Source organism: Rutilus rutilus (assembly GCF_951802725.1).
Source record: "Rutilus rutilus genome assembly, chromosome: 9".
Taxonomy (NCBI): Eukaryota; Metazoa; Chordata; class Actinopteri; order Cypriniformes; family Leuciscidae; genus Rutilus; species Rutilus rutilus.
Window position 1 is genome coordinate 7,874,198 of NC_140223.1, and position 13,700 is coordinate 7,887,897.

At 36.1% G+C, this 13,700-nt stretch overlaps 2 protein-coding genes across 3 annotated transcripts in view; both read left to right on the forward strand.

Annotated features, from left to right (window-relative positions):
• Window positions 1-6,707, forward strand: part of LOC311296716 (NACHT, LRR and PYD domains-containing protein 3-like) — a 28,038-nt gene extending 21,331 nt beyond the window's left edge. The window contains exons 10-12 of the mRNA XM_084418593.1: window positions 2,972-3,142; window positions 3,794-3,972; window positions 6,214-6,707. Coding sequence (XP_084274719.1) covers window positions 2,972-3,142; window positions 3,794-3,972; window positions 6,214-6,215 — 352 coding nt within the window. The 3' untranslated portion in view covers window positions 6,216-6,707. The remainder of the gene's footprint in view (window positions 1-2,971; window positions 3,143-3,793; window positions 3,973-6,213) is intronic.
• A 376-nt stretch (window positions 6,708-7,083) lies between these two features.
• LOC311296754 (cysteine and histidine-rich domain-containing protein 1-like) lies at window positions 7,084-13,554 on the forward strand. Of its 2 annotated transcripts, XM_084418642.1 has the most exons (10): window positions 7,214-7,251; window positions 7,327-7,492; window positions 9,254-9,414; window positions 9,505-9,608; window positions 9,719-9,792; window positions 10,455-10,525; window positions 10,607-10,709; window positions 10,798-10,917; window positions 11,045-11,107; window positions 12,187-13,554. In XM_084418642.1, the coding sequence occupies exons 2-10, from the start codon at window positions 7,442-7,444 to the stop codon at window positions 12,352-12,354; spliced, it is 915 nt and encodes a 304-aa protein (XP_084274768.1). In that variant the 5' UTR covers window positions 7,214-7,251; window positions 7,327-7,441; the 3' UTR covers window positions 12,355-13,554. The 2 variants fall into 2 exon arrangements, with proteins under 2 accessions (XP_084274767.1, XP_084274768.1); XM_084418641.1 differs by lacking the exon at window positions 7,327-7,492 and having other exon boundaries at window positions 7,084-7,251.
• The last annotated feature ends 146 nt before the right edge of the window (window positions 13,555-13,700 follow it).

Below are 13,700 nucleotides of genomic sequence, written 5' to 3' on the forward strand. Positions count from 1 at the left end.
TACTTCATAAAGACAGTACATTACGCATTTACAGGCAGCGGGCATCTTGGAAAACAGTCTTGATTAGTCGAGCCACGAGCGCCGTGCTAAGTGAGCTGGTCGATAGGAATTACGTTTGTGAAATCTAACGTAGCACGGCGTTCATGGCTCGACTAATCGTACCTAATGTACTGTCTTTATGAAGTATCTTCTTATTAAACTGTCTGTACACTTACAAAGTTCTCAATGCTTCGGTTTGCATGTAGGGACCCTCATTATGCTACCGTGTTAGTGTGAGGCTATTTTGAGCCTTGTTAATGGTATTAACTAGCGATTTACTTTTACTTACTCTGTGCCCCATATACTAGTGTTATGAGCTAATCTGTTTTTAGAGATAAAACTCTTTATATTCGATTATCATGAAAACGCATCCCAGGGAACGATCGACTCGGTAACCATGTGTTAATTACCCCTAGGTTAATTTTTCACCGGAATTGTCCTTTAACAGTAAAACTAACCTATGTTGTGAAAAGTGTCATTTATTAACCCTCTGGGGTCTGAGGTGTTTTTGGGGTCCTTGAGATGTTCTGACATGCCCTGACATTTGTGTTTTTTTCAGTTGCTTATAAACATATTAATGGCAGGTGTAAAAAGTGTAATTACACTCTATTTAGCACAAACAGGGCTATCATAATATGTGAGCAACATATATGTACATGTTTGTTTTTTTGAGAGAATAATGTTTATGCATGGTTATTGAAAAAAACTAAAAATGAAAGTTTCTGAAATAAGGCCACAAAATATGTGACTTTTGAATAATGTATTTTGTCGCTTAGAGTTTTTTCTTCAAAATGATGTGAAAATCATCCTGCCTAATCATTCACATAAAACAATACATTGATTTAAATTTTGTAAGACACTTTTTGTTTGGAAAGGCAATATGCGTAGGGGCGTGATTCACACCTGAGAAGACAACGACTCGCATAATGAGCTGCATAATGAGCCGCATAATGAGCTCAAAACATATGAGCAGGAATTCGCAACATTATAAGCTTATTTGATGTGGCAGTATTTTACAGTGAAACTTTATAATCTATCCGATTTTTCTAGTCGATGTTTTACTCATCTCAGTATAGCAATAGAGTTTGGTATAAGCTGTTCATTCATTCACACACAAAAACGTGATTCATATTTAAACAGTATTTTTGCCAGCAGTAGTAGCTACACAACAGTGCGTATCTGTGCGTTCATTCATTCACACACAGAAACGCGATTCATATTTAAACAGTCTTTTTGTGTACAGACACTATTGCGATTAGAACAAAGTAAATATAGAACTGACCTATTCCTCAGCTGGATCCGTTGCTCCTTAAAAATGAAACTTCCAGCACTTCTGAGGTAAATTTTCCAGGATTATTATTAAGATAGTATTATTCCTCACAGCGTCGTAAAGTACATGAGTTTAATAAACTCTGTGTGTTTTATTCAGCTGATGTGGGCATTCACCGGTTTGCATGTTTCGCCTCAGATCATTTGCGTTTGAATAGTGCACACTCTCCGTGGGCGGGGTCACATTAAAACTTAATGAGCTGAGATGAGAACGACTGACATCTCTCTCTTTTCATACATATTACATAAACTGAGAATATTTGTTTTATATAAATTACTTCATTTGAAAGAAGAGAATTCAAGCTTCATGCCCGTGTGACTGTTTGACTGAGTATTCGCTGAGTTACAGTTCATTTTCGGACGCGTTTCAGAATGGACTTAACTGACAGAGAGAAAGTAGAACTCGCATCATGTTTATTTTTCTTTATTTGGCAAAAAGCACAACACTTTGTTTTTATTGTGAGTATACACAAAAAAAATTGACATTTCAAGAAGATCAAAGTCAACAGAGTATTTTGAGTCTCTTTTGCACTGATAAGAAAAAAAGCGAGGCAGATCACGCCGGCGTGATTGTCGACCCTATGAGGTTAAAGCAGATTTTGCACGAGACTGACTTTTAATATATTGCAAATAAGAGATGATTTTTCCTGATTGAATGATACTTTAGATGTTTTATGATCATGTTTTGTGACATTTTAGATCTCAATCTAATAATCCATCAAACATATTTCAGTTTAAGTTTGCTTTAAAGCTACACTGTGTGATATTTTCCCCCATCTAGCGGTGAAATTGTATATGACTACCCAGTCAATATTAGTTTTTGTGATCCGTTGCAGCACAGATTTATGTTACAAGGTAAACAATACTTTTTCACCATTGACGCGAGGAAAAGTAACGCAAGTTATACTAAGAGGTCGTTCTGGCATTATGCACAACCATGCTATGGTTAGACAAGCAACTATAAAACTTTGAATTTACACAAATAGGCTGAATTACCTGTCAAGAAGAAAGCAGGCAACTTCGGCGTCTGTTTTAAAATCTTTGCTCCTCATGAGCTCTTTCCATCTGGGAAAAGTTACTCCAATATTGACTTTGGTCTTGCTGATTTGCCTGACGCGTTGACGTTTTAGTTCTCTCTTTCGCTTCCTTGGCGACTCTGCTACATGTCCTCGAAAATAGGCGTGATCCTCCATCTTCAGCAATTTTTCAAATCTGCTGGCAGTCGCGAGTAATCTCCCCCTCACATTCGTCACAGTGTCACTGAGTGTAAAACGCGAAAGGCGAAGCTTGAATTTCCAGGTATGTCCCTCTTTGGCGAATGTATTTTCAAGATGGAGGCGCAACATGGCTGCCGCCATTCGAGGGACTCGCTCATATGTATTATAAATGGCAGATTTTACGCTTATGAGAATACTTTATTAGTTGGTGGAAGTAATTACACATTAATGAGCATATATACTTTTGATAGAACAAAGTGTTTTTTGCTAAGAATCAACTTAAAAAGTTACACAGTGTAGCTGTAACTTTCTCTTTAATAATGGATTCACTGCTAAACTGATCTGATCTGAACTATGAGTGAAGTGTTTGTCATTGTTCTCTACAGGTTGCGTGATTGTGGCGTCACAGATGAAGGTTTTGCTGCTCTGACTTCAGCTCTGAGATCAAACCCTGAACGCCTGAGAGATCTGAATCTGTCTGGGAATAAAATAGGAGAATCAGTGAATCTGCTGTCTGATGTACTACAGAATCCTCACTGTAAACTGGAGAAACTGTGGTAAGATCATATTTGACTCTCACACATGAATCACAATGTAAAGTATATTTGAAGTGTTCAGCCTCTTTCTGCTGCTGTGAGTTCAGATTATTGAGCTGTAAATGATTGAACACATGAGCTGATCCTCAATAACATGAAACTGCAGGACAGAGAGTCACACTGAAATACACACTTTCACACACAATCAACATTTCAGTCTCTTGACTTTAAACAGACTCAAGTTCAACACAGTCAGAACTGAGAAATGAAGAACATGCTGGATTCATTCTTACTGTTAATTATGTTCATCTTTCTGCATTGACACTTTCTAAAGTATTGTTTTTAATTTTGTAAAATCACACACACACACACACACACACACACACACACACACACACCAATTTATTACATACATATTACATACAGATCTAAGTAACAGCAAAACTAGCCTATGTAGTGAATAGTGTAATTTAAGAGATTATTTTTCCTGATTGAATGATACTTTAGATGTTTTATGATCATGTTTTGTGACATTTTAGATCTCAATCTAATGATCCATCGAACATATTAATTTGTGCTTTAAGTTTGAACTTTCTCTTTAATAATGGATTCACTGCTAAACTGATCTGATCTGAACTGAGAGAGTGAAGTGTGTGTCATTGTTCTCTTCAGGTTGAGTTATTGTGGCATCACAGATGAAGGTTGTTTTGCACTGGCTTCAGCTCTGAGATCAAACCCTGAACACCTGAGACATCTGAATCTGACTGGGAATAAAATAGGAAATTCAGGAATGAAGTTGCTCTCTGATCTGAAGGATGATCCACATTATAAACTGGAGAACCTACACTACTGTGAGTATATTTTTATTTCAAGCCTTTAAATTGACCCAATTTCAGTAACAGGTCTCATATGTGTGTAACTGGAGAATATAAGATAATAATTCAGCTCCAATTTAGTCTCTGTAAACTGTTTTTAATAAGAGTTTAGTTTAATTCTGTGATGTGAATATGATCTATGAATAGGCTAGGTCTATATTAGAGGCTGACATTTTTTCGGGAATCCCGCGGGTCACGGGAATGGGAAACAAAATCACTATTAATCACGGGATTGGGATGGGACAGGAAAAAATATCAGCGGGAGTGGGCGGGACCGGGAATCGTAATAAAACTATGATACCCAACTTTATACACAAATATACAGTTTCTATAAATAAACTCTATATTTAAATTTGAATTAAATTCTATTTGCCCTGTCTCTTTATGCTCTCCTGTTTGCTTTGGTGTGGCAAGTGAATGACGTGCTCCACACACCCGTACCAGTTGGTGGCTGTAATATATGCACCAAGTTGGTATAGAGCTGCCAACTCTCACGCATTCACCCACGCTTTTCACACGCTCTCACACCCCACACATCCATTTTCTCAAGCACCGAAAAATCGCAAAGCAAAGAGGACACGGAGACCGACAGACTAGACAGAGCAGGTTACTTTATGATATAAAAAAATCTCAGCTCTCAGATTCTGTCAGTTTTATTACTTAAAAAGAATTTAGCTAAATATGTGTTCTATATTACATATTTATTATATTTTTACTTATATCATTAAATAAAGTTGTTATTATAATAATAAAAAAAAAAAACGCATTATATTTAATTTGAGTTATTTTTAACCTTAAATAATAGCCTACTACCAGCTGATAGGGCTCTCTGTATGTTTACAGCATTAGGTGAGTTGTTGTTTTTTTCTTGAGAAAAATGAACGCCTATCTTGTGTAGCCTACCTAATATTTATCCAAATGAGTCAATATTAAATCAAATCGCAATAATTGAATTGAAATAATAAAAAAGCGTAGCTTACCAGAAATTGTACCATGTAAACATTGTAACATGTTGTCACTAAACCTAATAAAATTCAGTTTAGTTACTAAAATGTGTTTGCATGGATGATTTACAGGAAATTTAATGTGTTTAATGTGCATTGTTTAAACTGGCTTTCAGTTCAATAAAGTAACATAAACTGTGCTATGCTGTCATCTGTACTGTATTTTTTTTTACTGTAACTGACAGATTCCGGTAAAAAAAAAAAAAAACACAACACGGGAGTGGGAGGGAATAGGAGTCATTCTTCTGGGATTGGGACGGGATTGGATGTTTTTTCGTGGGATTGGGATGGGACAGGATTTTTTTTGTTGGAGTGGGACGGGAGAGGTTTGAAAATCCACTCCCGTGTCACCCTCTAGTCTATATGAATATTTTCATCCCTTACATGTTTACATGCACAACTTTTGTTTTTGTTTTGTTTGATGTGTGTGTTTATATGTCACAAGCTTCAAACCGGAATTGAGTTTTTTCCCGCTGTGTGCACATACTATTCTCTTCTTCAAACACTTTGTTTGTTTTAAACGGCAGACTTAATATTTATATATTACGGATTAGGTCCTAATTAGGAGACAATGAGCACATGAACCGTTGTGCCGTGCTGCTTATATTTATCCCGCAGTAAAAACACCCCTACCTGCAGCCGAAACAGCCTGTGGATGAGAGTCTGAAAGAAGGACTGAAGGCCGTGACATTGTGTTGGTCATTCATGACACTTCATTCAACAACTACAACAACTCGTACGCATCATACGGCATTACGTCATTGCACATGCACAGAAATTTCCAGATTCGGTTTTCAATCTGATCAAGTGTTTACATGTCCTCTCGATCGGATTAGAAAAGGAATAAACCACCCAATCCGATCGAAATTTCATTCAGATCGAACTCATTCGATTAAGGTGTTTACATGAAGGCTTTTCAGTCCGAGCCATCAATCTGATTACTTACAGATTATTTGTTTGCATGGAAATGTGGTGTGTGTGTGTGTGTGTGTGTGTGTGTGTGTGTGTGTGTGTGTGTGTGTGTGTGTGTGATGAAGTGATAATTGTTTATCATTTGCTGTTATTAATCTATTCCAGTTTGTCATTAATATCTCTGACTGTAATATGAATATATTAATATCTCTGGCTGTGTTTTCCTGAAATGATCTCCAGATGTGATGTGACTCAGTAATGTCTCATACTCATATATGTCTGTCTGTGTGTTTTATTGTAGGACTCTCAGTGTTTAAACGTCAGTTCAGTTTCCTCAGGATCAGCTGATGGTGAATAAAGAGCCGCTACAGAGACTGAAGACACAGAGACACACAGCGATCACACTGACGTGTGTGTGTGTGACTTCACACCAGTTTCTTGTTTTATAGTAATGGCTCATGAAAATGAGTGTTGAAAATAGTAGCTTTGAATTGTTTCACATTTGTTATATATTGATTATAATGTAAATGGTGAAACACTTAAAATATGAGACAAACGGTTAAAGCAAAGTGAAAACAAGCCTTAGACAATAGATTTATTGTGCAATACAGACAGCGTCAGGAAAAGTATTATAGGTTTTATCAAGAGTTTGACTTCAGAAGAGATGTTGTAAATTATACCATCAGAGGAAGACAAAGATTATGCAAATAATTTCACTGAACATTAATTTCTGTCAAATAATTTTATAATTTTATATGATGATCTATGTTTCCAAATAAATCTTCACATTCTTTTACTGGTTTCTTGTTTTTTTCTCTCCTGCTTCTGAACACAGTTAATTACTAATTGCAATGTTAATTTTTATCATATTCCTCTTGATGTATCAAGTATTTCTAAAGCCAACAACTAAAAAACAGTGATATGAGTGCGGGCTGAGATTTGATCCAGAAATCAATCCATTGAGTGAGTGTTTGTTACACTAATCTAGTTACAAAGTTTATTCATAATCGAAAGTGTTACTTATTATTTGTACACCGCGCTATCTATTATTTACCTCCATAATCTTACGTTTTAATGACCAAACGAGAGCATGCATAGCTCTGGTTTCTTGTGTGTTGTAAGAAACACAACGGAGTCAGAAATATATGCAGTCTTGTTAAAAAGCTTGTGTGGCAGGGCGGGGTTAGATCCCGCCCTAGTAAGTGTTGTCATCTAATTGATGGGCGTGAGCGCCTATTGGCGGCCGTCCCTGGCCTATTTAAGGTGGCGTTCAGGCCACCTGGATATGCGTCATTGTTACGATCTCCTCTGTGTGGGTGCGCTCGCAGCTCTGCGGGAGGTGTGTACCTAGCTGTTTGGTTAATGTTGCTGCTAGCACACATGCACCAGTAAAGTGGTTATGTATCTGTTTTAGCCAGGTTATGGCTGGGACTGGTGTGACCTTGCTTTTTGGTGCAGGCTGTCTTTCACCACAGCTCATGTGTATGGTTGGATGGAGCAGTTGTACATTTGTGAGTTTCCTTTTATGAATGAAGCTGCGAGTAACTGAGTTATTTGTGGGTCTAGCGATCGACTTCTGGGTATGTATATCTAACCACTTGAGCATTATGAGATTGGGTGTTTTTAATTCATTCATAAACTTTCTATCTTTAGTGCATCAATCCGCTCGTGATCAGTTCGTCTCGGTGGACTGTGGGGCAAATGCTTCCCAGACAACGCTGTTAGGCTGCACTGTTTGTTCTGCTGCCATTAATACCACTATGTGACCGTTTATTATTTTGATATATTACTTTGTTTTTTTCTGTTTGTTTATTTTGTTTTTGAAGATTGCTTTAAGCCAATGCTGGTGGACTAAGTGAGTGGCCAATCTCCGAGCCGTCATTCAATGTGAGACGTACTAGCAACAATGTAAATTTAGCCCTTACCTTTTGGTTATATTGCCACCAGCAGTTTGGTTATTTTGCTCTTTGATCGGTGCTTTTCTTAAGGACCGTGAAAAGTGAGCTACATTCTGTTTTGGATTTATTTTCTGTGATTCAATTAATTGTTCTCATTTCGTATTATTTCACTTTATTTTTCTGTTTATATAGCCTAGCATTTGGCTGCTCTGTTTGTGCCAAAATGGCAATCTGATGTGAACTCCTTGGGAAACACTAGCCAGCTTAACTTCTGTGGCCAGTAAATTGCCAAGTGTTGGCTTCTTTTATAGTTAGAATTTGTTCTACTGTAATTTGTTAATACATGTGCCTGCAGCAAATTGTGAAATTATATTGTGTTTTTTTTGTGTTCCTTTCAGAAGCTGAAGGCCCCCGGTGTAGGGAAGCTAGCTGTTTGTGCCTTTTTGGTGGTGGTGTTTCCTTCACCGAGTGTTTTGCCGTTGGCACCTGCGTTTCTTTCACTTAGGTGTGAGAGTGAGAGTGTTTGTGTGGAGTGTGGTGTGGTCTTAGGATACTCCCTGTCCAGCTAGCTCCCTACTGGTAAGCCTCAGCCTGAAAGTGTCTTTTTTTGGGGTTTTTTTGTTTTTGTTTTGATGCACACCAAAGTGGTGTAAAACTCTTGTCTCCCCTGGAGTCAATAGCTTTTTATATATTTAAAATAATTATTATTGTGAAAAAGTATTTTTGTATTCAGATCCACGTCTCTTGTCCTCTGTGGTCGCGAACCTGTGTGTTCTTGTGAAATTTCCCCGTTCAGTGAAACGGGGTGGCGTAGTCTGCTCTTTATTCTGCTATACTTTCTCATAAGTGTAACTTTTGCCCTTCCACCACCTCACCACACTTGCTTTGTAGAATATAATGCATAGATGTGTGTTATTGTGAACTGGACAGCACTGCATACTACTAGAGCTCAATGAATTATGTGCTATCCTCCTTATCAAGGGCTCTACATTATAATAAAAGATCATCAAACATTATTTAATGTATAAAAGATCATTCATTTGTAAAGGAAAATGTCACATAACTTAATTTATTTGCCTTATTTTTTTCCTGAAACATTACTTGAAGCATTAACTTTAAAATAATTTTAGATTTGTATATTTTTATATGAATTTCTATTTATTAAATGATAATTAATATATTAAACTGATATCTGTGATCACATGACACGCTGACACTGCTTCATAAACATGCATATAATGTTTGTTAATACTATTTTTAAGTGTAATTAATAAAACTGTTTTCTGTTTTGCATTGGTGTGTTTTAATTCTCTAACTCTCAGCTGCTAACCGATATCACAACCATGTAAAATTCCTTTATCTCTTCGATATCCATGAATTCTGTCACTAAGATAAAGCAAATGTATGCAAACGTCTCCTGTTTTATGGCTCGTTCTCTGTCAGGGCTGCACTAAAGGTCCTCATAACAGCGAGAAGCCGCTTGAACCCGTGAAACCAGACGTGAGGGTCTCAGGAGAGAAGAAAGAGCTGGAGGATCTGAAACCCAGGTTTAATGAGTATATCATCCAGGCCCCCAAACCACTGGAGTCCATCCAGAGACCCAGGTAACTCTTCCTCCTCATCATCATCATCGCTATAATGGCTGCTTTGAAAGGATCTGTATTGTATAAAGCGCTTTATAAATGTTGTTTCAGCGCTGAGGAGCCGCTGGTGGAGCTGCAGAGGAAAGTCTCCCCGTCTCTGAACCAGACGCTCGAGAAACTCAGACTCGCAGACGCCGCTCAGCTCGAAGAGAAAGGTGACGTTACATCATTATAAACTTGCAGGAGGTTCTAGATTCATTCTCGTTTTATTTAGTTACTTGACCATCTCATGCAAAAATGACATGTGAATCTTTTTGACCTTCAGAAAAGGAAGTGAGGTCAAAATTGGGACGGCGTGTAAAAATGGAGGCTGCTCGAAGGTTAAAGAACATTTCTGCTGTATGTTATGGTGATATAAGCTCCTGTTAGTTAAAGAGGACCTATTATGATTTTTCCATGTTCATCTTTCTTTAGTGTACAAATATTGCTGTTTGAGCATGAGAAAGTCCCTCCAGCAGGAGTTATTCTCTATATCAGTGTCACTGTTTCTGAACTCCCTGAAACGCCTCCATTGTAGTCTTGAGTTTCTTCCAGGAACAAACACGTCACAATATTCCTCTTTTAAATAATAAATATGCACAATAAAGGGGCAGAGACTGTTGAGATAGTTAGTTGTGTGTTGAAACTGGTGGTTATGATAAGGGGCGGGACATTTCCCAAACACATTCAAAGTGCTTGACCAATCACAACACACTAATCCACTCAACCAATCAGAGCACAGTGTGCTCTTCAGAAGGAGGGGCTTCATAGAGACAGGAACTAAACAGAGCATTACTGACAGACTGAGAAGAGAGGAGCTGCAACAATGGAGAATATGGGAAAATAATGTGGTTTTTTTAACTATCAAATATGAAAAAAGCTGTTCTAGTAGTGCCCCCCCCCACCCTCCCTTTTTGACCATTTTTGATTTTAATAATCTATATTTAGAAATTAACATTACTTAATTAATATATTTTTTTAATGAAATATGTGTGCTAATATTATGCCATTATGATTATCAGACATACAACGGACCAAAGACTGATGCAGAAACGTGTTCATATCATCCTGGAGTGCCCATCTTCCACGAGGGGTGAGGAGAATTTATAACTGATGCTGAAAAGCGACTATTTGATCTTTTTAGATGGTATTTTATGCGCATGCATGGTTTCAGGATGAAGTACTGGAGCTGCTGTAAGAGGAAGACGTCTGATTTTAACTCATTCCTGTCTCAGGAGGGCTGTAATAAAGGATTACACCAGTGGAGGAAAGACACGGTGAGCCAAGCAATTGCTTCACGTCCATCAGGTCAAGATCACATGATATACTATGATTCTCAAACACGTGTGTTTTCTGTCCCTGCAGGGTAACAAAGTGGCTCCATGTCGATTTGATTGGCACCAGACAGGAAGTCATGTGACCATGTCTATCTATGCAAAGAACTCAAATCCTGAGTTTTGTTCTGTGGAAGCGAACAGCATCTTGGTGAGGGAGTTCGACTGTTTAAAGTGATATACTGTGCAATATATGTGTTTTTGCTATTGTCCAGTGTGGTGATGTTATTTATTAATGGTCTGTACTTTTGTTGTCTGATGAATGATTTTTTCGGCAGCTGAAAATTCGTCTGATCTTTGATGGAGAAAAAGAGTTTGAGCTGAAGATGAGCCTGTGGGGGGTGAGTTTCAGTGACCATCCATTATCTGTCCTTAAAACACATTTAGTGTCATTGAGATAAAATTATTGATTTATTCATATTTTAAACTAGCTTTTATTTTTTATATTTAGAATTTTAATTTTAGTTCATTTGTATGTTTTTGTTAGTTTTTGATTATTTTTATTAGTTTACTTTTTATTTCAGTTTTAGTTTATTTTAGTACAAAAATGTTGCCTTGGCAAACGGCTGAAATACAATAAGTTAAGTTTTTTTTTAAATATTTCATTTTATTTGCTTTGTTTATTTTATTTAAAGTAAATCCTTTTGTTTAGTTTCTTTAGTTTTACTAACTATAATACCACAATTTGTTCAGATAATTTGATTATCTTATAAACTTTTCTTAATTTTTTTTTATCTTAATTATGATCTTAAAAAACATTTGTTCTAAAATCTGCTAAAGTGCTTGAAATTACTTTCTAGACAACAGTGTTATTCAACAGTGTATTTCAAAAGCTAAAAATATTAGGCTAGATGAAAAGAAATACATTTGAAATGTTGAAAGAACTGAAAGAAATCATATAAAGTTGAAGTGCTGAAATTTCGAAAGCTGAAATAAAAATAAATTAAAGCTTAAAAGAACACGTAACAAAAATACTGAAATGAAAACTTAAAATGAAAGCTGAAAATAAAAATAAATAAAAAATACAAAATAAAACTATAATAGTATATAAATAATATTATAAGACAAATATAAATTGTGCACACATTATTTTCAAATGTGATATTTTAGTTTATTTAATTTTTTTTTTTAAATGAATGAGGTAGTGGAAGGACAATTAAGTAATTAACTTAAAATATATATTACATGTGTTTAACTATGTAATTCTCATACTTCCATTTATTTATGCCAATGTTTGATTGGATTACATTAGTACTAAAAAGTTAAAAAAGACTTAACACTTTCAAGTCAGTGATTTACAGTGTGAATTTCATCCATTAGATGGCGCTATTAGATGTTTTGTTAAGAAGAATTCAAAGTTCATGATCTTGCAGTGTATTTGGGTCGTTTTTTTGTTCATATATGATTGTGTGATTGACAGGTGATTGACATCAATAAGAGTGTTGTTAACATGATGGCCTCTAAAGTGGAGGTGGTCATGAAGAAGGCGGAGCCTATAACCTGGGCGCAGCTGGACACGCCCCCTCCAAAGCCTCAACCGACCAATGAGAAGAAAGAGGATCAAGACCAAGAGAAAATGATCGATTAACTCCCGCCGACACGCTCAGGCTCTCAGACAGCAGTGATCAACTAAACCTGCATCCTCACCCGTGTATGATCTGGCAAATCTGTGAGATTATTGATTTACTTTAATGGAGTTCATAATAATCTGATAATATAGATTGTGTAGGATGAGCGCAGCCGCAGACTGTTCTTGCTTTACTCTCTAATCAGTTTAGATGTGAATGAAAACGAAGCGGTGAGGGATAGAAGTACATTTACACCATCTTTATGTTAATATTATAATAATTTTAAAACTTGATCAAAATATAGTAAATATCAAACTAACGCATACAGATACCAAACTAACTATCTCTAACTGTGGGAGCTGCTGCAATTATTAGTTATGTAGTTATTTTTATATCACATCACAACAGTCAACTAGTAATAACTAATTTTTCTAGTTGGTTTTATTAATCTGGAACTTGTAATTACGGTAATTTTAACATGACATCAATGCAGCATCACTTTTTTGTATTTTTCCCCCCTGCACATAATTTTTCCCACTTAATTTGTGGAAATGCTAATTTCATTGGGTGAACAATTCGTTTAATATCTCTCACAGCCTTGTTTTTATTGGTGTCTGATTCAATATGGCACCTAAAGTCTTTACAAAATGATTTCACTGAATTATAAAATTTCAATATGGCAATAAAACAGATGTTGTCCAGTAATTCTAGCTTTCCTGTAGAGGTGAGAGTAAGATGAGTCCAATTAATGCGCATTAAAATATCAAACAAAATGTTTAAAAAAAAAGTATCTTGTCTGTATTTTGGTTATTTCCTCTTATGTTAGTGCTGTCAACATTTATACAAGCAAATATACATGTTGCCTTTTTGTTGTTTTATCATTCCATGTTGTTTTGATGATTTACAGCCTTAATTTTCATGTACATTCGCTTTCTAAACAAGTCTTAGCTGAGCTTAAGTTTAACAGTCTCAGTTCAGCTTGGATTAGGTTTGCTTGTGTCGTGGATTGGGAACTTTTGTTCATGTCGTGTCACGAATGTAGTCGATGGAAGAATGAAGCACCTTCACACACTTACTCTGTTTTGGCATTCTAGAAATAAACTGCAGTAAATCACTGAAAACCAGAATTAAATATTAGTGTGTTTATGTGAATCTGATGGATCTATTGTTTATTAGACTCTCATGTTACTGTAAACATTAAATTATTGTACTTTACTCTCAAATTTGTCTTTCTGTCTGATCATTCAGTCTAACTTCAGGAGATTTTACTTGCTAAATACTCAAATAGCATGCGTTTGCTAGAGATTATATTTTTGTAAAACATAGTGCTTTATTAGGGAGAATTTTTCTGGAATTTTTTATAAAA